The sequence below is a fragment of the Myotis yumanensis genome, unplaced genomic scaffold, assembly GCF_028538775.1.
Source record: "Myotis yumanensis isolate MYYU_CA2020_CCGP unplaced genomic scaffold, mMyoYum1.0.hap1 SCAF_13, whole genome shotgun sequence".
Lineage (NCBI taxonomy): Eukaryota > Metazoa > Chordata > Mammalia > Chiroptera > Vespertilionidae > Myotis > Myotis yumanensis.
Genome location: NW_027223764.1, coordinates 53323608 through 53346845, shown reverse-complemented (window position 1 = coordinate 53346845; position 23238 = coordinate 53323608). Strand labels below are relative to the sequence as shown.

The 23238-nt window shown below is 40.4% G+C and overlaps 1 protein-coding gene across 4 annotated transcripts in view; it reads right to left on the bottom strand.

Annotated features, from left to right (window-relative positions):
• The window catches only part of CSGALNACT2 (chondroitin sulfate N-acetylgalactosaminyltransferase 2), a 37011-nt gene extending 14322 nt beyond the window's left edge, over positions 1–22689 (bottom strand). For 3 of the 4 annotated variants that reach the window (XM_070433118.1, XM_070433120.1, XM_070433121.1), the window contains exons 1-4: positions 22665–22689; positions 6927–7847; positions 4340–4556; positions 2337–2438 (exon numbers count right to left, since the gene is read on the bottom strand). In XM_070433118.1, coding sequence (XP_070289219.1) covers positions 2337–2438; positions 4340–4556; positions 6927–7587 — 980 coding nt within the window. In that variant the 5' untranslated portion in view covers positions 7588–7847; positions 22665–22689. Of the gene's footprint in view, positions 1–2336; positions 2439–4339; positions 4557–6926; positions 7848–12379; positions 12463–22664 lie in introns of those variants that run through there. The other variant, XM_070433119.1, reaches the window with a different exon arrangement.
• Positions 22690–23238: the final 549 nt, after the last annotated feature.

Genomic DNA, 23238 nt, shown 5'->3' with positions numbered 1-23238 from the left:
AAACCCCAAACAAGGAAGGGGAATCTGCAGATCTCTTCGTAGCTCCTGCTGGGTAACCTCAGGTAGAGGCTAAATTAGCACGTCCTTAGATTCAAGAGCCAGTGTACTCATTGGTCAGAGTGGGACCATCCAGATTACAACTCCTCAGATCCATAAGGGACACACTTTTGGGGCAGACTCAGTGAGCACCAAAGCCCCACTGAAGCAAGTCTTGCCCTAGAAGGGTGTCTTCAGCACAGAAGTTCTCCCACTGTAGACACAGCTGATTCTCACAGCCAATTGGCCTGGAGGTCAATTCCTCCCAGTGATACCTAGAACAATCAAGGCTTAATTACAACAAGACTGTGCACAAAGCCCACAAAGGGGTGCACCAAGAGTGTCCACCTCAGGTAATTGGAAAGGGTGAGCCACTGGGCCCTATAGGACACCTAGGACACAAAGCCACTCTACCAACACAGGGAAGCATAAAAAATGCAGAGACAAAGAAACAGGTCACAAATGACAGAAATGGAGGAAAGCAAACGACTGGATATAGAGTTCAAAACCACAGTTTTTAGGTTTTTCAAGAATTTTCTAGAAACCGCCGATAAATTTAGTGAAACCCTGGAGGATATGAAAAAAGACCAACTAGAAATTAAGCATACACTGACTGAAATGAATAATATACAGAGATCCAACAGCAGACAAGAGGATCACAAGAATCAAGTCAAGATTTGAAATACGAAGAAGCAAAAAATACTCAACCAGAAAAGCAAAAAGAAAAAAGAATCCAAAAATATGAAGATAGTGTAAGGAGCCTCTGGGACAACTTCAAGCGCACCAACATCCAAATTATAGGGGTGCCAGAAGAAGAGAGAGAGCAAGATATTGAAAACCTATTTGAAGAAATAATGACAGAAAACTTCCCCTACCTGGTGAAAGAAATAGACTTACAAGTCCAGGATGCACAGAGAACCCCAAACAAAAGGAATCCAAAGAGGACCACACCAAGACACATCATAATTAAAATGCCAAGGGCAAAAGACAAAGAGAGAATCTTAAAAGCAGCAAGAGAAAAACAGTCAGTCACCTACAAGGGAATACCCATACGACTGTTAGCTGATTTCTCAACAGAAACTTTGCAGGCCAGAAGGGAGTGGCAAGAAATATTCAAAGTGATGAATGCCAAGAACCTACAACCAAGATTACTTTATCCAGCAAAGCTATCATTCAGAATTGAAGGTCAGATAAAGAGCTTCACAGATAAGAAAAAGCTAAAGGAGTTCATCACCACCAAACCAGTATTATATGAAATGCTGAAAGGTATTCTTTAAGAAGAAGAAGAAGAAAAAGGTAAAGATAAAAATTATGAACAGCAAATACATATCTATCAACAAGTGAATCTAAAAATCAAGTGAATAAAAAATCTGATGAACAGAGTAAACTGGTGAATATAATAGAACCAGGGGCATAGAAAGGGAGTGGACTGACAATTCTTGGGGGGGAAGGGGTGTGGGGGTGCAGGAAGAGACTGGACAAAAATCGTACACCTATAGATGAGGACAGTGGGAGGGGTAAGGGCAGAGGGTTGGGTGGGAACTGGGTGGAGGAGAGCTATGGGGGGAAAAAAGAGGAACAACTGTAATAATCTGAACAATAAAGATTTAATTTTAAAAAAGTAATAAAAGAGGATGACAGAGAAAAAGCTTAATTTGGCAAGTAGGTCCTTAGAGATGAAAAGGCTGAGGAGTTATGGAATTAATAATGGAGTACTAAGGAATTACTAATTCATTCATTCTAACCTCTGAGCACCTACTATGTGCCAGGTACTATATGCGTTGTTTGGTTAGACAACTACTGTCCTGTGAGGTTTAGCTATGAAAGGACAGGAACCTAACAATAGCGACTGGATACTGTAGAGTCCAGTGGAAGTGTTGTAAGGATAAGGGGAGAGTTTACAGGGTGAGAGGAAGGAACTTAGGGAAATGGAAAGACAGGTAACAAGGGACAAGCTCAAGAGATGATACCAAAGCGAAGGGATTAGATTTAGAAAAAGGGAAAGAGTTCAACAGGAGGAAATAAAGAAGTAATAAATGGAGGCAAACATAGAAAGTGAGTGGGCTGCAGAGTGAGCACCCTGATCATGCCAGGCTGTCTGCTAGGAAGTTAAGTGAAGATGGGTCACTTAGAGGTGCATGAGTGAACCTAGAGGTGAAATGAGGAACTTATCAGCACCATTCACATGCTCAGCCAACTTTTAAACAGCAACTATTCCAAATTAACTCATTAAATATCTGACATGCTCACTCTTCTAACGTTATATAACAAGGACTTCTAAGTGGACATGGCTCACCCACCTTGTAACAGACTCTAGAATGGACTTGACTTTAGACAGTCCTTCTTTACCAAAATACACCACTGTGAGATGAATCCTCTTGTCTTGATGAATACATACGTCCCTAACAGAATTGAAAAATAAAGTTCATTCAAGAAAATATATGAGGCTCTGCTCATTCAGAAAGCAATCACATGAAGCTTTAACAAGAAAATGAATGAGGCATTACTAATTTAAAAGAAAATCACATGAAGTTTTAAGTAAATATAAAAGTAGCAATATTGTTGAATTATTAAAGGCATCATAGCAAATGAATAGCAATGTATATGTCTTAAATGAGTGTAATCCTGGAAAGGCCATGGAAGCAATCCAACAACATTGCCACTCTTCAAAACATTTTGGGAACTTTTGCTTTGGTATTGCCTTCAGAAGCAAAATACAAACTACTGAAAGAATTAAGTCCAATCAGTTCAGAGACAAATAAATATTTATCTTTTGATTTGAGAATTATTTTGTCTTCAGACTGGCTAGTACCAGAAGTTACACCTATCATCAAGGAATATTTGCCATGAATGAGATTTACTGTAAAGAATAATGTAGCTTCTGAAGGCAATTCCAAGAAAGGCAATAAAAAATGATTTAGGAAATCAGATCTCAAGTGAGCTATTTTAAAACATACAAGACTCATTTGGAAGCATGATTTTTAGATATTCTGCTACACAAGAGTGTTAACTAACTTTTAAATCCATTAATTTCAATAAGAGTATAAAGACTGGGCTTACAAAGCATCAAAACTAGCATATTACAGTATTTAAAACATGGCAATTATTAAAACAAATAAGCAAAACTCTCCAGATAGTTATTCTAATATGTGGTTATCTTTTAACACTGCATTTTAAAATATCCAAATTAAATGGCAAAAAATTCTTTCAAAAATTGTTAGTCTCTGCTTCCCAACATGGAATAACTTTCTCCCGTTTTTAGTTAAATGTTTGTAAGGCAGTCCTCGGGGTATGTCGGACTTGACATACGTCGTTTCATGGTTGCGTTGCCATCTCCCATTTATTTATTAAAAAAAAAAGTTCCGTCATTTCAATGTATGTACATATGTACTTTATGTTTTTTATTATTTATTTACCACAAGTAAAGGTCAGGAATTGTTATCTTTAATTTTTTTTTTACTGTTTCACTTCATTACTGCTGTGTATGTGCTCCATGTGAGTGACATAGGTGCTTATGTAGGGGGTTCCGACTTGCACTTGCAGCGAAAATCGCGTTAGGTTACATTGCACTGCAGGAACGGATCTCTGACATAACCCTAGGACCTACAGTATTTTTAAAATTTATTTTTATTTTAAAATTCAAATTGTCCTTAAGGAAATTTTCTGAGGAGATAGCAATGTTCTATATCTTGATTAGGGAGGTAGCTACATGAGTATACATTTGTCAAAAGTCATGAAAGCCGCCCTGGCCGGTTTGGCTCAGTGGATGGAGTGTCGGCCTGTGGACTGAAGGGTCCCGGGTTCGATTCCGGCCAAGGGCATGTACCTTGGTTGTGGGCACATCCCCAGTGGGGAGTGTGCAAGAGGCAGATGATCGATGTTTCTCTCTCATCGATGTTTCTAACTCTCTATCCCTCTCCCTTCCTCTCTGTAAAAAAAAAAAAAAAAAAGTAATGAAAGCCATATACCTAAAATATGTGGATTTTATTGTATGGAAATTATGGCTCAATAGTTATTTTTAAAAATTCAACTTGTCCTAACATGAATTCACACACATTTTTAAGGGTCATCAAATGTAGTTTCTCATAGTTGTCACCCTCAATTTACTTCACAGTTCAAATTGTCAAAAACACAATAAGCTACACATGCTTAAAAAAAAAAGAGAATATCAAAAAGTAAAGTTCCCTAAAGCCTATAAAATTATCCTGTAATTCTAAGTAATCATACTCAGTGAAGACAAATAAGCGAAGTGTAATTTTTTTTTCAGGCACACTAAGCCAAATCATTAAGCCCTGAGAGTTACCTGAAGTTCTGCATAAATTGCGCAAATGTTTCAGTTCTTTCAGCAAGTGGCACGATTATGTTAATAACTGATCTAGTAATGTCAATCATTTCGTTCTTCACTTTCATGAGAGGTCCAAAAGGGCGGAAGAGGGTCACATGTCTATATTCCATAAGGTCTGCTTTCTTAAAAAAGAGTTCATACTGTGTGCCCTTATCTCTCTCGGTGCGGTAATAACCTAAAAGAAAGAGTGAGGGACAAAGATGTCTCCATGTCAAAGTTTATACATTCAATGTGAATACTGATTTTACTCAAAGATCAAAAGTATGAAACCAGATCTGTAGGTTTTTTTATCTGTTTGTGAAAATATTTATCCCACTATTTATTCCCACAACTATCTATCTATCTATCTATCTATCTATCTATCTATCTATCCATCCATCTATCTATCTATCTAAAAGCCTAATATGCAAAGTGTCCCCTCGGGAGTTCGACTGACTAGGAGTTCAATAGCTTGCTATGATGAGCGCTGACCACCAGGGGGTGGTGTGGAAGCCCTGGTTGCCAGCAGCCAGGGAAGGGAGGCCCCAGATGGCAGCCAGCAGCCACTAGGGACTCTATCCGTGCATGAATTTTGTGCACTGGGCCTCTAGTTCCTTTATAAAAGGAGAGGTTAAAAAAAGTTCACTGCTCTGCATATTATTCATTCAATCTATAACATATACTTAACATGATAATTATTCCTTTTTACATATGAATTTTTAAATAGTAGAGCCTATTAACCATCTGATGAAAAGAAAGAAATTACTTCCAGCAATATTAAATTCTAGACCTGAGAGTTAAAACTTCTATTGCTTGGTTCAGCTCAACAGAAATAAACTGAATGCCATGTGTCAATCACTGGTGGTATAAAGAGGGCTACATGGTCCCAGTTTTGAGTAAAGGTCAGTTTAGTGACGGAGACAGAAAAATAAAGAAATAATAATATAGTGATAAATACATGTGTGCACATACATACACACACACACACACACACTGAATATAGTGAAGTCAGACAAAAAAAATTAGTATAGATTTAAACATGGTGACTTGAGATGCCTTTGGGAGAAAAACATTGAAGTTTACTGGGCTGATTTTTTAAGTGTGACACTGAGGAAAAAGGTTAGACCTACAGATGTGTGAGTCACTGTCAATGTCTGGGAATAAAACGGAGACAGACCGTTCCCACTCCTCCTGAGGCTTACAGTCAAGCAGGAACTACAAATCAGAAAATGAGCAATACCATAAGACAAGAACTATGAGAGGGAACACAGGCAGAGGTTACAAGCGCACACAGGAAGCACTGCTATCTTAGACTTGCAGGTTGGAGATGACTTCCCAGAAGTGTCTTCTAAGCTGAAGTCTGGAAAGAGGAATAGGAATTGCTCAGTTGTCAGTAATTATTTTTTGGTGAGAGGAGGATCACAGTGGAGGAAAACCGAGGGACAAAATATATTCCACACAGAGAAAAATCTTGTAAGTGACAGAATCCAAGGAAAGTTACAAGCAGAATATAAAACTGGCATTGTTTCCTTTCTTTTCAGGCAGATGTGAAGACATTTTACACATTACGTAGTTATCTTTCTCAGCAGCTTTCAATTCTGCTATAAACTACAAACATAGAGTGAAAAGACAAAAACCTGAGCTTGCAGAAAAACTGGAAGAATTCTGAGAGAAGCAACCCACTGAAAATGGCAGGAAGTGACAGCAGAAAAAAGAGGTGGCAAAAGGGAGAAGACAGTTGAAATGCCAGAAAAGTATAATGCTCTCCCTGATGGCCTCCAAAAGCCTCAAGGTATTACATTTCAGTATAGCAAGTGACATCCATGCTGATTCAGGGTCAAAATCACTACACTGTTTAGAGTTAAACAAAGAGAAAGATTTATATCTAAAATGGTTTTAAGCTTGTAATTAAATATTCAGCACAGGATATTAAGATGGAGATGAGTGGGGATCTGTAATTATTCCTGTTTATATCAATCAACAAGTATCTCAAATTCATAGCAGTGTTTCTCAACTTTTGAGTCATGTCCCATCTTGATTATATAAAAATCCCATGCCCTTTCTGTAGTTTGTATTAGGAAAATGCTTTCCCAAATGCCAAACATGCATTTTTAAATCCATGTATGCCTCCTTGATGTTCTCACACATCTTCTCTCCTCCCTCCAAAATAGAGAATAACCATTAATCTACAAAATTATTTTTCATTACTTTATCAAATGGTTTTTAAATCTTGAGCCTTAGTTCATACATTTTTAAAAAAATATAAGGAACAAGACCAGATAAGAGAGAAATGCAAATACATACACATGTAAATACAGAAACAATCCTAAGAGTTTTCAGCTTGGGTAGTAGTCTTCTGTATAAGCTTAGACTTATTCTATTTCCCTGGTTCTTATTCTCTACTTTATTACAATCATATGATAACTTTTTTCAAAAAGCCACTTCAAACTCCTGGTGGAATGCAATGGGTAAACACTTAAATGTTTTAATACTGTGGAAAATGACTGACTTATCAGCATACAATAATAGCATTCTGTCATACTAACATAAATATTTTTCACATTACCTTCTACGAAGTCATTCTCATTAAATATCAGTTTCTCTCCAAGGGGACCATCCTCATCTTCCTGTTCATCATCTTCATCAGGATTATTAATGACCTCCAAGCCAGCTTCAATAACTTCCACCAATTCATCTCTCTTGTCTTTTCTAACTGGCTTTTCCTCAGGATGGCGAGTGAGACCCATTTCCAATTGGAATACTTTCATTAAGGTAAAACTTTCAAAGGGAATGACCCCATACTCACTAGGTAGTTTGGCTCCTATACTAACTTCAGCTTTGTCAATCTGGGAATGAAGAAACTCTAAAAGATCACTCGGTGCTTGTTCTTTGTGGCCTTGATAGCCTATGCCATTAGCCCCTACATTCTTTCTTTCTTGTAATGATCTCATCTTCTCACTCATTTCTTGTAATTCTTGTTTTAGTTGGGCAATTTGGCGTTTCAGACTGGTTGCCCTGGTTTGATAATGTTCTTCTTGCTCCTGTAGTAGGGCTTGATAATACTCTTTACCATAATTTTCTCCAATGACTCCAGGAAGAGATGCATTTCCATCAGTCTGTGGGGCACATTCCAGAAGATACAAAAACAGTACCAAACTACAGAGTAAAGCAAGACCCAACAGTAACCAGTGGGTCCGGGTTTGAAGAATCAATCCTCTTCTAGGCATTCTTATTAATGTGGACTTGCCAGACGAGATAAGTTCTTTGAGTGTTCATACCTTTAGTAAAAGGTTATCAAAAAATTCAAAACAAAAAGGCACCAAAATGAATTCTTCTGTAGCTTAAAAAATTTCTTCCTTTAGCACTCAAGTCTACTTGCAGAAATGAGAAGTTATGCATACTTCCTATATTGTTACTGCGATATCCAGAATGAAGAAATCTGATCTACAGAATCAGATAAAATTCCATTATATGGGTGGTGACCTTTCTGAAAGAAACAGATCAGAATCAATCAGAATTTTGTTTCCTTAAGTATATCCCCTAATTGTTGGCAGCCTCAGTAAATTTATGTGACAACTATATGTTGAGCACCATGAGAGGTATTAATACAATTTAGAATATTAGTAAATTGTGGGAGAAATTATTAAGAAAAATATTTTATAAAACACAAAAATATGACATGTAATACTCCTAACCAGAGTAATGAATTAAAGAAACATTAAAATTCCGTTTAGCATAGTTTGTGTTAATAGATTCTACTGTTCTCTAATTATTTGGACACTAGAGACCTGGTGCACAAAATTTGTGAACAGGGAGGTGGGGGGGGCCTCAGCCGGGCCTGCACCCTCTCGCAATCTGGGAACCCTTGGAGGATGTCCGACTGCTGGTTTAGTCGAAATCCAGGACCGCTGGCTCCTAACTGCTTGCCTGCCTGCCTGATTGCCCCTAACTCCTCTGCCTGCCTGCCTGATTGCCCCTAACTACTCTGCCTGCCTGCCTGATCACCCCTAGCCACTAGCCTGCCTGCCTGATTGCCTAACCCCTCTGCCTGCCTGCCTGATTGCCCCTAACTACTCTGCCTGCCTGCCTGATCGCCCCTAAATACTCTCCTGCCTGCCTGATCGCCCCTAACCACTCTGCCTGCCTGATCGCCCCTAACTGCTCGCCTGCCTGCCTGATCGCCCCTAACCGCCTCTACCTGCCCACCTGATCACCCCTAACCACTCGTCTACCTGCCTGGTCGCCCCTAACCGATTCTGCCTGCCTGCCTGATTGCCCCTAACCACTCGCCTGCCTGCCTCATCACCCCTAATCGCCTCTGCCTGCCTGCCTCATCGCCCCTAACCACTCTGCCTGCCTGCCTAACCACCTCTGCCTCGGCCCCTGCGGCTTCATCCAGAATGATGTCCAGAACGTCGTTCAGCTGTGTGGTCTAATTAGCATATTATGCTTATATTATTATAGATTATATTGCATATAGCTCTATATTAACATAATATTTCAATCAACACACCATTCCCCACCTATTCCATATCACAACTTGGGTTCTGAGTTTCTAGAAATTGTTTTTGTTATATTAATAATGGCTTGATACATAGATTTAGGTTCTTTCAGTTTACTCAATTCAAGAATTTTACTTCATTAATTTCTATGATTCAAATCAGTCAATCTAAGAGCCTTAAAATTAAGTGAAGGGAAAAACAATTTTAAAAGGTCACAGGGAGGTGGCGGGGGGGGGGGGGGGGGAGGGGCCTCAGCCGGGCCTGCACCCTCTCGCAATCTGGGAACCCTTGGAGGATGTCCGACTGCTGGTTTAGTCGAAATCTAGGACCGCTGGCTCCTAACTGCTCGCCTGCCTGCCTGATTGCCCCTAACCCCTCTGCCTGCCTGCCTGATTGCCCCTAACTACTCTGCCTGCCTGCCTGATCACCCCTAGCCACTAGCCTGCCTGCCTGATTGCCTAACCCCTCTGCCTGCCTGCCTGATTGCCCCTAACTACTCTGCCTGCCTGCCTGATCGCTCCTAAATACTCATGTTTATATCAAACACTACCATATGTTTATATGGTCTATACCACCAGTACATATATAGACACTTTGCATATCAGGTCTATTAAAATAGTTATAAACTATTTATAACTATGGCCAAAAAACACATTAAGAAACATTTTTACATCCAAAATCCTCCAGTAGATTATTTGAGCATTAGATCACATAATTCTTTCAGAGTAACAGATTTCCTACACTTCTGGAAAGGCTTAGAGTCTATATAAAGAAAAAACATGAACATTTTAATGTTTGTTTTTTTTGTTTTGTTTTGTTGTGGGTTTTTTTGCAGGGAAAAAAAAATAAAAAACCTTTTATAAATTTACAAAATTACATGGTACCATCCATACCACAACCAGCTGTGTGAGCTCTCCAGTGTTTCTCTCTGAACAAAGGATTCTTAACTCTAGAAGTAGAGATGGTTAAACTTAGCAGTCAGGAGACAGGGGAGGCCTCTGCCCAGAGAGAACTTCCATTCTAATGAAGTGTTTGTCAAGAAGGATACGTAATAGTACAGGAGGCTTTTAACAGATGTTCTCTACTAGTGCAGCAGGACCTATGGAAGAAGATCACCAGGAACATGAGTCCTAGTCACTTTCTTACTGATTAGGAAAGCCTGGATGCTTTCTGTGAAAGATGCTGTACTGTGTGTTTTTTGTGGAACATATATGTATAAAATGTAGGATAGATTTAAACTTCTACTGGTTAGTAGACCACAAACAATGGGTACCCTTAGCCATTTATTGCTTTAGTTAACCAAATGATAATGAAGTAGCTTGAAAAATTTAATTCACCACTGAAATAGCAGTGTATATCACATATAGTTTTGTGTTACAATTATATATACATGTATATTTATAAGATTTCCACATAAAATCTTATATAATAAAGATGTAATATGCAAATGATTGTTATGCCATGAAGCATATAACAACAGGATCACGGATCAGCAGGAGGGTGGGGCAGCAAGCTACAAGTGGGCGATGGAGAGCTACAGGAGGGGGCAGGGCAGCAAGCTATGAGGGGCGGGGGGTGGGGGGAGCTACAGGAAGGCGGGGCAGCGGGCGGAGAGCTACTGGAGGGCGGCAGCGAGCTACTAGCGCACGGATTCATGCACAGGGCTACTAGTGTATTTATAAGTGGGTTGAGCTTTACTATGACAACATCTACTTTACACATTGTAAATTTTGTTTAATTATAAATGATGTAGAAAACAGATAGAACAAAATTTTGGTATTGAGAAATTATCTAGGGAGCATATGAGATCTTACTCCCTGGTGTATGCCATCAGTTTGGATCAAATAAACTTAAAAATTCTCTACACATTGGCGTTTAGCTGGCATAGTGTGACAGGATTCCGAAGAAGCCCACCCAGGACCATCCTGTGGCCCTGGACCGATACTAGGTAAAGCAAGGGCTCATTGTACCCCACAGACTCTCCACTTTGTATCAAGTGAACTTGGGTGAATTCTGGGCCTCCTTGCTTTAAGTAGCAGGCCATGATTTTATTTGAACTGTTTTTAGAAAATCTTTGAGGTAGATAATGGTTGAGATAACCCGGGGAGAGGGAGAAAAAAGTGGGTTGCTGCTTTTAATTTCAGCTTTTTGATTGGATTGCTTACTGAGAGTCTGAGCAAAATCTTTGCTAATTAAATGAGAGACTGAGCTCTCTTTAGCTCTGAGAGAGAAAGGACACTTGCTCCCCAACCCATTAACAGTTGCTCCACACCCGAATCCAGAGAGGCAGAGAAGGTGCCAGTGAGGTAGTGCAGCCAATCCCAGAGAAGCATGCAGGACCCTGGGAGGACAGAGAGCCTTGAAATGGGTTCACCCTGAGAGAGGGGGACCTGAGAGAAGGGCCTTGCCTTGGAAAGCATCGTTTTTTGCTGCATTTGATAAGCTCTTGCTGTCCCTTGTTTGAGTATTCTTAGGTGACAAAGAATCTTTGTGGGGTTTCCAGAGAAAAAACTTTCTCTAGGGTATAAAGCAGGCCTATAAAGATATGCACTGCAATTAGCTCGTCTGGAGACGTGCATGTTTTCCCTAGAACTTTGTTCACACTCTACAGATCTCAAAATTAACGGAAAATCATGCCACCCAGGCCAACAAGGCCCACCACAGTCAGCCTCCCATTTATAACTATAGCCAAAATGAGGATCCTCGGATACTTTAAAGGATTATTTGCACACACAATTAGGAATAGCTGGCTATAAAATTAGGCAGGGTGAATAAAAACATCATATTTAATTGGTCTCTTGAATCTTCAAAAAGAATATATAAATAAATAGATCACCTATGATGTCGTTTAGGTGTCAACACAATTTTTTGTGATATTAAAAATAGCTGTCTTTACAGCCGATCAATGATCTTCTCTCATCATTGGTGTTTCAATCTCTCTTTCCCTTTCTCTTCCTCTCTGAAATCAATAAAAATGTATTTTAATCAACCAATCAATCAATGGCTGTCCTTATTTTAAAAGGGAGAAGGTCATTTGGAACTTGACTTGTCAAGGACAGATATGAATTGTAAATGCCTCCTAAACAGAATTTAGATTCAACTGTTCTCTCTTTGTGTCTGTCTGTGTCTATATATATGTGTGTTATAAATGTGAGATAATTTTCTACCTCTGGATGGTACTGTTAAAATGAATTTAAAGCCAACCACTTGCGAGAATTGAGTATTTTAAAATTCTCAGAAATATAGAAACTAACTCAAATGCTTTTCAAGTATACATGATCTAAGGTTAATCCTCAGTAAATAAAAACTTGCTTAAGTTTATTGCTTTAAATAAAACATGTCTTTATTTTGCCTGGGTTTTACAAAAATAAGTCATTGTTAATAACTGACTTTTATGCCTATATAAAATGTTTTCAGAGGTTATAAAATGTCCAGTTAAAGAATGCTTTCCAGCCCTGACTAGGTTTGGCCTGTGGGCTGAAGGGTCCCAGGTTCGATTCCAGTCAAGGGCAGGTACCTTGGTTGCAGGCACATCCCCAGTAGGGGGTGTGGAGGAGGCAGCTGATCGATGTTTCTCTGTCATCAATGTTTCTAACTCTCTATCCGTCTCCTTTCCTCTCTGTAAAAAATGAATAAAATACATTTTTTTTAAAAAAGAATGCTTTCCACTAGAAATTGATGTTTTCATTAGAAATTGGAGGTTTTAAGGGTTAAAAGTCTCAATATAGACAGAAATTAAGTGTTCCAGAAAGGCCCCTGAAATATGTCAAAAGACTTGTCTTTTATGGTAAATTGCAAGGGAAAATCAGAGGAAAAAATATGAAGAGTTAGGGCTATGGAAAACCCAACACAGCTGCTTGGATTGTCCCTGCTCCCTGGCTCCCTATCTTCCAGTGTTTGCATTCTTTCATGCATCACAATGCATTTAAGCTGAACTTAGATGAAGAAACTTACGGGCTGACATTACTGAAAGGAGGCATCTTACACTATCACCAAGGTTTGATAGTCACTTCAAGACAATACCAAGTTGGTAACTGCGTCCTTTCACAGTGAACTCCCAGGAGACAAAGACTTTAAAATTTGATTATTGAAAAGGACATCAAATAAAAGATACTCTCCAACTCCATTAGAAGGGGCCTTATCAGGCACCTAACCACAAATGGACATCCACCCCATCTCTGATACTCACTTCCACTTACCACAGTCATCAAAGCCCTCTAGGGTGAGAAACTGCTGACATCAGAAGTAGACAGCTATCCCAAGACATTGACAAACCTGTATACCTATGGATTGATACTGAACTCAGAATCCATTTTGTTTGACTGTCATAATAAGTTTTTTGTTCTTTGGGTTTTTCTACATAGTTCAGCTGTTTATGATTACTGAGCATGTATAAGATAACTGTTAGTACTCTTTTCACGAGTTATGTAATTGTTATATTAGATGTCAAATACAGAAAAATGAGACAGAAGGCAAAACCTGGATCACGATAGTCATAAGACAGAAATGATCCAGAGTGTTTTTTTCTTAATGAAGGCCATAAGACCTGTCTTCCATTTACCTGCCCTTTCCTTTTGGGGGGAAAATTTGGCCTCAGTTCAGATCATATGGTTCCAGTATTGCCCTGTCCCCAGTGGTCAACAAGATGAAGTCAATACTAAGACTTCCTAGGAGTGAGCCTTCCTAGCACTGTGAGAACACGCTATCTAACCAAAAAGTCAGTCATCAATGCATTCATCATGTTGATTTATTACCAAAAGGGGAAACTGTGAATGAAAAAAAAGGGGGTTCTATAGAAAGTAACCTTACATAGTGATCTGATTGTGTTGTAATTATCTATACTAATAAAAGAGTAATATGCTAATTAGACCGGGGGACCTTCTAGAGACCTTCCGGACAAAGCCTGGGGCTTGCCTGGCCTGCAAACCACCCCCAAATGGCCCTCAGCCCCTCGCCCAGGCCGGCCATGCCCCCCTGCAGGGACCCCCACACCGATGGGGGCGTGGCCAGCCTATAAACGGCTCTCAGCCCCTTGCTCAGGCTGGCCACACTCACAGCAGAGACCCCCTTCATCCTGATGGGGGCGTGGCCAGCCTGCAAACCGCCCCAGTCCCTCGCCCAGGCCAGCCCTTCCTCCCAAGGGGACCCCCACCCTGATCCTGGACCCCCTTCAGGGCAGACCAGCCGGCCCCCACCCATGCACCAGGCCTCTATCTATACTAATAAAAGGGTAATATGCTAATTAGACTGGACGTCCTTCCGGACAAGGCCACGGTGGCGGGGCCAAGGCAGAGGCAGTTAGGGGTGATCAGGGCAGCAGGGGAGAGCAGTTAGGGTGATCAAGCTGGCAGGGGAGAGCAGTTAGGGGGATTAGACCAGAAGGGGGGCAGTTGGGGATGATCAGGTCAGCAGGCAGAGTGGTTAGGGGCGATCAGGCAGGCAGGCAGGTGAGTGGTTAGGAGCCAGCTGTCCCGGATTGCGAGAGAGTGCAGGCCAGGCTGAGGGACACCCCCCCCTCCATGCACGAATTTCGTGCATCAGGCCACTAGTACATATATATGATCTCTACAGAATTGTATTTATACATTTTTCTGTTATATTTTGATTACCATCATTCTATGCAATGTGTTGGTATCATAAATACGGCTAACTCATAGCACAGATTTAATCCCAAGCAAACTTCTAAGCATAAACTGCAGATAGTTAAGTGTTCTGAGGAGAGAATGGGATATACTGTGGAGACAAAAAAATAAGCTGTTAAAGATGTGGAATACAAACTCAAAGATCTCAGAGTTGCAAAAAACTTTAGAAGCCATCAATTCTTACTCTCTAAAACAGACTAAAGAGACTTTCTCTTATAGCCCAGATGGAGTAACAGGGACCAGATTTACTCTCACACTTGAAATAACCAAAAACAAACAAACAAAAAACCCCGCCAAATATGAAACAATGGTTTCAAGATACTGAATACTGGTAATAAAAGAGAGTGATCCCTGGAGAAACAAGAAACAATTGCCCAACTTACTGCCTTAGTTCCAGGCCATAGCACAGGTAGCAGAACCTAAGCAGAGCCCAACAGACTCCTTAAGCTGATGAGATGGAGCTGACAGTCTGGGCAGACCAAGGCAACTAGGTTCAAAGGATACAATCTGAGAGGTGAGATCTGCACAGAGAGAGAACTCCAGAGATCTGAAGAGGACAGTCTTTGGGAATTCAGCAGAGCACTGATAAGTGCAGGCATGTGAAAAAATTGATGCTAAGGAAAGAATCACACAAAAAGTTAGAGGACACAGAACTCAGCACTCATATAGAGCCAGGAATAGTGCACATTCCCACCAGACAGACTGGAAAACCTCCCAAATTCATGGGGAAATGAAATGGGAAGAGTATTCAAAAGGGTCTTGTCTCTAGACTAAACATGGTTCTGGTCCTGCCTAACAAATCTTTTTAAAAAAATCATTTTGAATTTTCAATTACAATTGATTCACATTAATATATTAGTTTTAGGTGTACACCCCAGTGATTAAAAATAACTTACTAAATGATCATCCTGATAAATCTCACACGATACACAGTTATTAGAATATTACCGACTATGCTGTACTTTACATCCCCATGACTATTCCATAACAACCAATTTGTACTTCTTAATCCCTTCACCTTTTTTACCCATCTCCCAACCCCCATCCTATCTGGCATCCATCAAAAAGTTCTCTGTATCTATGAGTTTGTTTCAGTTCTGCTTGTTATTTATTTTGGTTCTTAGATTCAATTGTTGATAGATAGATATGTATTTATTGCTGTTTTATTGTTCATATTTTTTCTTTTTCTTTGTAAAGAAGACCCTTTAACATTTCATATAATACTGGTTTGATGGTGATGAACTCATTTAGCTTTTTTTTGTCTGGGAAGCTCTTATCTGTCCTTTCATTCTAAGTGATGGCTTTGCATTATAGGACCTTGCTTTTCATCATTTTGAGTATTTCTTGTCACTCCCTTTGGCCTGCAAAGTTTCTGTTGATAAATCAGCTGACTGTCTTATGGGAACTAGCTTGTAGGTAACTAACTGCTTTTTTCTTGCTGCTTGTTTTTAATTCTCTCTTTGTGTTTAACCTTTGCCATTTTAATTATGATGTGTCTTGATGTGGGCCTCTTTGGGTTCATCTTGTTTGGGACTCTGTGCTTCCTGAACTTGTATGTCTATTTTCTTCACCAAGTTAGGGAAGTTTCCTGCCATTTTTTCAAATATGTTTTTAATTTCTTGCTCTCTCTTCCCCTTCTGGCACCGCCACGATGCAAATACAGTAGGTCCTCTGGCTACGTCGGAGATCTGTTCCTACCGTGCTACGTAACGCGATTTTCGCCGTAAGTTGGAACCCACCTACATAAGCACCTATGTCACTCACATGGACCACATGCACAGCAGTAATGAAGTGAAACAGTAAAAAAAATTTAAAAGAAAGATAACAATTCCTGACCTTTACTTGTGGTAAATAAACAATAAAAAACATAAAGTACATATGTACATACGTCGAAATGACGGAACTTTTTTCTTTTTATAAATATTGTAAATGAGAGATGGCAATGTAACCACGAAACAACATATGTCGAGTCTGTCATAACCCGAGGACTGCCTGCATTGGTTGAAGTTGTCCCAGAGACTCCTTACACTATCTTCATTTATTTGGATTATTTTTTCTTTTTGCTGTTCTGATTGGGTGTATTTTGCTTCCTTATATTCCCAATCGCTGATTTGATTCTCAGCTTTATCTACGGTCTTTGGGAATTCAGCAGAGCACTGATAAGTGCAGGCAAGATGTGGAATACAAACATCTTGATACATATGAATTGTCATTTCTGCCTGTTTTGTTTTTTATTTTTTTAAATATTTTTTATTGATTTCAGAGAGGAAGGGAGAGGGAGAGAGAGACAGAAACAACAATAATGAGAGAATCATTGATCGGCTGCGTCCTGCATGCCCCCTACTGGGGATCGAGCCCACAACCTGGGCATGTACCCTTGGCCGAAATCGAACCTGGGACCCTTCAGTCCGCAGGCCAACGCTCTATCCACTGAGCCAAACCAGCTAGGGCTGTTTTGTTTTTTAGATTCCACAAATAAGTGAAATCATATGGTATTTGTCTTTCTCTGTTTGACATATTTCACTTGGCATAATACTCTCTAGATCTATCCACATTGTCACAAATGGTAAGGTTTCATTCATTTAATGGCCGAGTAATATTCCATTCTATATATGTACCGCTTTTTCTTTACCTGGTCATCTACTGATGAACACTTAGGTTTGGGGTCTGGATGAAAAAGGCAAAAGGATTAAGAAGTACAAAATGGCAGTTGTAAAATAATCATGGGGATATAAAGTATAGCATAAAGAAAATAGTCAATAATATTGTAATAGCTATGTAGGGTGCCAGGTGGGTACTATACTTACCAGGGGGAACACTTCATAAGTTATATAAATGTCTAATCACTATGCTGTACCCCTGAAACTAATATAATGCTGAATGTCAAGCATAATTTTTTTTATAAAGTATGAAAAGACAAGCCAAAGACCTGTAGAAAATATGTGCAAAACATTTATTTCATAAAGGACTTTTATTCCAAATATATTGTAAAAACTATTAAAATACAATTATAACAAAACAAACACAACTCAATTTAAAATTGAAAAAAGATTTGAACAAAAACTTCAAATAAGTACAGAAAAAAAATGTTCAACATTATTAGTCATTAGGAAAATGCAAATTTAAACCACAATGAGATACCACTACTCAAAATGGCTAATTTTAGAATGGCTAAAATTAAAGACTGATGTGTTAGTGACAATGTGGAGGAACTAGAAGTTTTTCATAAACTGCTGGATGTAAGATGTTTTCACAGCTTCTTAATAAGTTAAACATAAACCTCCCATATAACCAAGTCACTCCATTCCTAGATATTTATGCAAGATAAATGAAAGCATATGTCCACATAGTCGTACATAAATGTTCAGAGCAGCTTTATCACTGTTCAGCAATAAAAAGGAATAAACTACTGATACATGCTTTGACATAGGTGAAACTCAATAATTACTCTGAGTGATAGAAGCTAGACAACAAACGAGTACATACTGTACGAATCCAATTATATAAAATTCTAAAAAATGTAAGGTAACTTATAGTGGAAGAAAGGAGATTGAGTCAGTGGTTGCCTGGAATGGGGGGAGAGTTAGGGAGTGGGGATGTGGTAGGGCGTAAGAGGTGGTATCAAGAAGGAATTACAAAAGGGCACAAAGAAACTTTTGGTAGTGATTGATAATGTCCATCATTTTTGATTTGGTGATGATTTCACAGATGCATACATATATTCAAATTATCAAATTGCATGCTTTAAATACGTGTAGAGCCCTGGCTGGTTTAACTGGGTGGTCAGAGGACTGAAAGGTCTCGGGCTTGATTCCTGGTCAAGGGTTTGATCCTGGCCCGGCCCCCGGATTGGGACATGTGTGGGAGGCAACCAATTGATGTGTACCTCTCTGATTCTATAATTTTATGGTCCTACTAATACTTATTTCATACATAATTTCCAGGATACATATACTGCAGTGTACCAAATTAACTTCTGACATAAGAGTATCCAACGGCCTTCTGTAAAATATAAATAATCCATTTGAATCTACTTATTTTTAAAATTCTATTCTGTATAATCTTCCTAAACTTCCTGTATAGAATAATTATTATTAAAGTTTTAAACAACTGAATTTATAGTTTTGAGTTTACTTTTTACACAACAAAAACAGAGTCACAAAATTATTTGGAAAAGATGAACACTGTCAGAAAGCAAAAACAAAACAAACTAAAACATTATGAGGCATAAATATTTGTGAAGGAGGGAATTACATTTTATTTCTTGAGAATTTATGAATATTAAAAATGATACATAGGTTATTTAACATGTCAATGAATCAACTGTAAGTATTTAAAAATAAAAGTATGATCATCATAAGACAGCACCCCATTCAACAAATATTTTGAGTACTTATTGTGTGTCAGGCACTAACTGGAAATGTCATTTATGATAAGCAAAATTCCTGTATATACAGAGGTCCAGTTTCTGTCCTCTAACCAGGGGTTAGCAAACATTTTAGGTAGAGTCAGACAGTAAACATCATAATCAGTCAGCTCCATCTTGTAGCACAAAAGCAGCCATAGATGATGTGTAAATGAATGAGCATAGCTATGGTCCAATGAACACTGAAACTTGTACTTCATATAATTTTCATGTCACAAAGTATTCTTCCTCTTTTTCTTTCAAGCACTTAAAATGTAAAAACCACTCTTAGGTAACAGGTCAGATTAAAATAAGTGGCCAGCTAGGTTTGGCAACCCGTGCTCTAAAGTTTTACATTTTTTACACTTCCCCCAATTTTTTATATTTTCCCCAAATAAATACATGTGATTAAAATGTTACACATGATATAAGGCATACAATGAAACCTCTCCCTTCTATCTCAGAGGCACAGTTCTCCTCTTTCCAGTTTTTGTGTATCCTTCCAAATCTATTGCCACGATTACACATTTCAGTATAAATAACCTTTTATATACATGACTCTCCACACGTATTATTCCATCTATAGGATGAATCCCTGGAGATGGAACTGCTGAGTTCTATTTCATTAGAGAGTTTATTCTAACATGTAATTAGTCAGTATCTATAGCTTCTCCCTGCTCAGGATAAGTCTTCCAAAATGCCTTTACCTATTTCCCACCTTCACAACCAACTTTAAAAAAATCAGGTTGAATGTTTGTTCCAAATTACAGACTTATTATACCTACTCTGTTTTATGAATCCTTCCTTAATATTGCATATATCTTAGCTATGGTTGTCAATACCTTAGAGTTGAGAAATGTTTTACTGTTTTCTTTGATCACTATTTCTTGAACTCCATCTCTGTTTCTCTTAGATTATTTTTTATTTGATGTAAACATATTGGGGCATTCCTGGGGTCTGGCTGAAAATGACTTATTTTGCTTCTGCTCTGAATGACAGTTTAGAGATAAGATTCAGAGTTCAAAATTTGTCCGATGAGCACCTTTTAGTTAGATAACTGCTCCACTGTCATCTAACATTCCATGTCCAGATTAAAAGTCTAATTGCAAGTCTGATTTCCATCCCTTTATAGGTAACCATATGCTTCTCTTTGGAAGCTTATGAGATTGTACATTTATCCATGAAGTTCATAAATTTCATCAGAATGTATCAGTCTTTTCTATTCATAAACTCAAATACTTCTACTCAGAGAAATTTCCTTGTTTCTTCCTTTGTTCCATTGGACAATATTTTGGTTCCATTCTATTATAAAGTAGGAGTGGGAAATCTGGCATTTATGGTGAGTTGCAAGGGGAAGAGGTTGGGGAAAAGAAGCTGTTAAAACAGCCAGAAACCCTCAATTTGTGCCGCATCTTTCCAAAAGCTTTCTGAAAAGGTATACTTCCCCCACTGCACAGATGAAGAAATGGAGACCAGGGAGGGAAGAGTTGATTTATATTCGCCAGTACTTTGTCTCCTAACTGATAGTGTCTTTCTGTTTGGCTTCGGCTGTCCAAGACTCTGCCTGGATACTCCTACTCTCATGATCTCTATTTCCTTTGTGGTTATTTCTCCTCTTCCAATTTCTTTTACCTCCTGGAACTCTTATGAGATGTAAAATGGCTCTTCTAGATCTCTTTTCGATGTTATGGCTATTTCCCCCTATTTTCTATGTTTTAGTATTCAAGAACTGATTGATTGCTTACTTTCAGGGCAGCTTGTATGGGTTCAAATGGCATGATATCCTTCTAAATCTAGCACACGAATATTTCTTTTAAAGTTTCTTCTGTTTCTTACATGGACTCCGTTGTTTCAGGTCTAGTTCTTATGTTTGTTCAGCCTGGGGCATCTCTTCCATGTTACCGATTTCCCACAAATGCTTAGTGATTTTTGTTGTTGATTCCCATGATAAATGTATCAATGCAACTTAGGACCCTAGAAATCACTGTGATCCTGTAGTAAATTCACATTCGTAACTAACTCTATAATTCTATTATATTTTCTACCCATACTTGTGTAGGATGACAATAACAGTGTAATAATTCTTTGGTGTGCAATCCCATGATTCTTCAATCCATTTTTAGTCATATCTTTCTGGTGTTTCATTTCCCCTAACAACCACTGACTTGAGTAACACAGTTCTTACCTAAGTGTTATACAACAAGCCTCAGGGACAGATCACCACCAGCTCTAACAGACTTCTCCAACAGACAGAGCAGCAGTAACAGTCTGGGAGAAGATCATCCCAGGTATGCACCCCAAGGATTAAATAAAGTAATAATGTGATAATGAGTCACTTAAGTTTTGAAATCATAATAGTGATGCCTTTTACCAATCTTTGACATTATAGAAGTTAAAATAAGACATTCTACCTTTTTAAAAAGGCTTCACGTTAAAGGTAATTTTCTGCCTATCTGATGATTCAGACATTTCACAGCTGACAAAGACACATACAGATGTTCACCAAGACGTTTACAAGAATGTCCACAGCAGTCCTCAAGACACATAATATACAAAAATTGGAAACACAAATATAACATCAACACAAGAGTAATCATATAATCACACAAATAAGTACTGCACAGCAAAAAAGAAAAAAAATGGACCAATGTTACATGAACCAATGTTACATGAACCTCACCATAATGTGCTGGGCATACTGTACAATTCCATTAATATGAAGCCCAAAGTAGACAAAACTAATACATGAAGATAGAAATCCAAAGGCTGATTAGGGGGCAAGGGTATGATTGACCTGGAAGAAGCAGAGGGAAATTCCTGGGGTGACAGAAATGTTCTATATACAAATGCAGGGGTCACTTCATCAAGCTGGTGGTGACCCAAGTTCACAAACACATAAAAATTCACTGAGCTGTACAATGAAGATTTATGCGCTTGATGACTTCACTCGTGTCTTACACCTCAATAATAATAAAAAAAAGGTAAGAAAAAAATGTAATTTCCAAACTGGTTGGAACTAAAACTGTGCTTCTGTGTGTCAACATCCTCTGAGCCATACATGCTGGAAACCCAGCATCGCTTTTCACGCTGTTTTAGTCACAGGGTCATTTTAAACGAACAGCATCAAGATGATAACACAAAGCGAGCGTGACCTTCTCAGCCGTCAAACACCGGGCCCCCCTCCATCTCCGAACGCTCCGCTACAACACGCAGAGGCCGCGCTCGCCGCCCAGGAGCGAGACCCAGCCCGGCCCCGCGGCCACGGCAGACACCGGCCCCAGCCCCGGCTGCAGGGCGAGCCTGCTCTACGGCCCCGTTCTCATTCTGCCGACACCACCACCACCACCAGCAGCATCGCGACTGCGTTCACACGCGATTCTCAGCAAGTTGCTCCAGAACAGCGCAATGTTCAAGATGAACCCACGCCGCAGGTCCCCTCCCGGGCAGCCTCGGCCCCGTTCCCACCCGAGCGTTGCACCCCTAGGGGCGCCGCTGCCGGCGGGCGGGCGGCCGGGAGGGAGCCCGGCACAAGGAGGATAAAAATAAACCCGCAGATCCGCGCTGGCAGCGGCGTTCTCCAAAGAACACCCACTGCCCGGGATCCGCGGCTCTTCCTGACACCAGAGGAGGCTTCGGGGGGCTCGTCCGCGCGGCGGCCCCCGGTGACCCGACCCGGACGGACTCGCAGCCCCGCGCCGCGCCCGGCGGAGCCGCAGGCGGGCCAGGCCGGGGGCGGGGGGGGACCGGGTACTCACCGCGCTCACCAGCATGGCACGGAGCCGCCGCCTCCTCCTCCTCCTCCTCCTCCTCCTCCTCCTCCTCCTCGCAGCATCAGCCGGATGGTGTTCTGCCCGCCGAGGGCCGCGCCGCGGCGCCCGCCCCGCCACTTCCGGCAGCGCGAGGAAGCCTGCCCCGCCCGCGCCCGCGGCGGCTCCGCCCCCCCCCCCCCCCCCCGGTCGTTGCCCAGGGCCCGCCTACAAAGCTCAATAACTGGCAGACAGTATTGATTAATCGATTATCTGTTAAAAATGTGTGTGCCTATGTAAGCCAGAAATGATCTGCGGAGGCGAAGCGAGTGCCCGGAGCAGGAAACTGCTCTCGCCCGGCAGCCGCCCGCGGGGAGAGGGGTATCCGCTCAGCCCCAGCGGCCGGCCTTGCGGGAGGGCGGTCTTCGCCGAGGGCGAGCGTCCGGCCGGGGGTCCTGCCGGGGAGCCCGCAGGGGCGGTGCGTGCTGCCTGCGTGGGCGCCGGGCCCAGGACTGACAGGTCGCCAGAGGTGTCTGAATATTCTGGGGAGCTGGGCCGTTCCCCGGGGAGGAAGCCCGGGGCT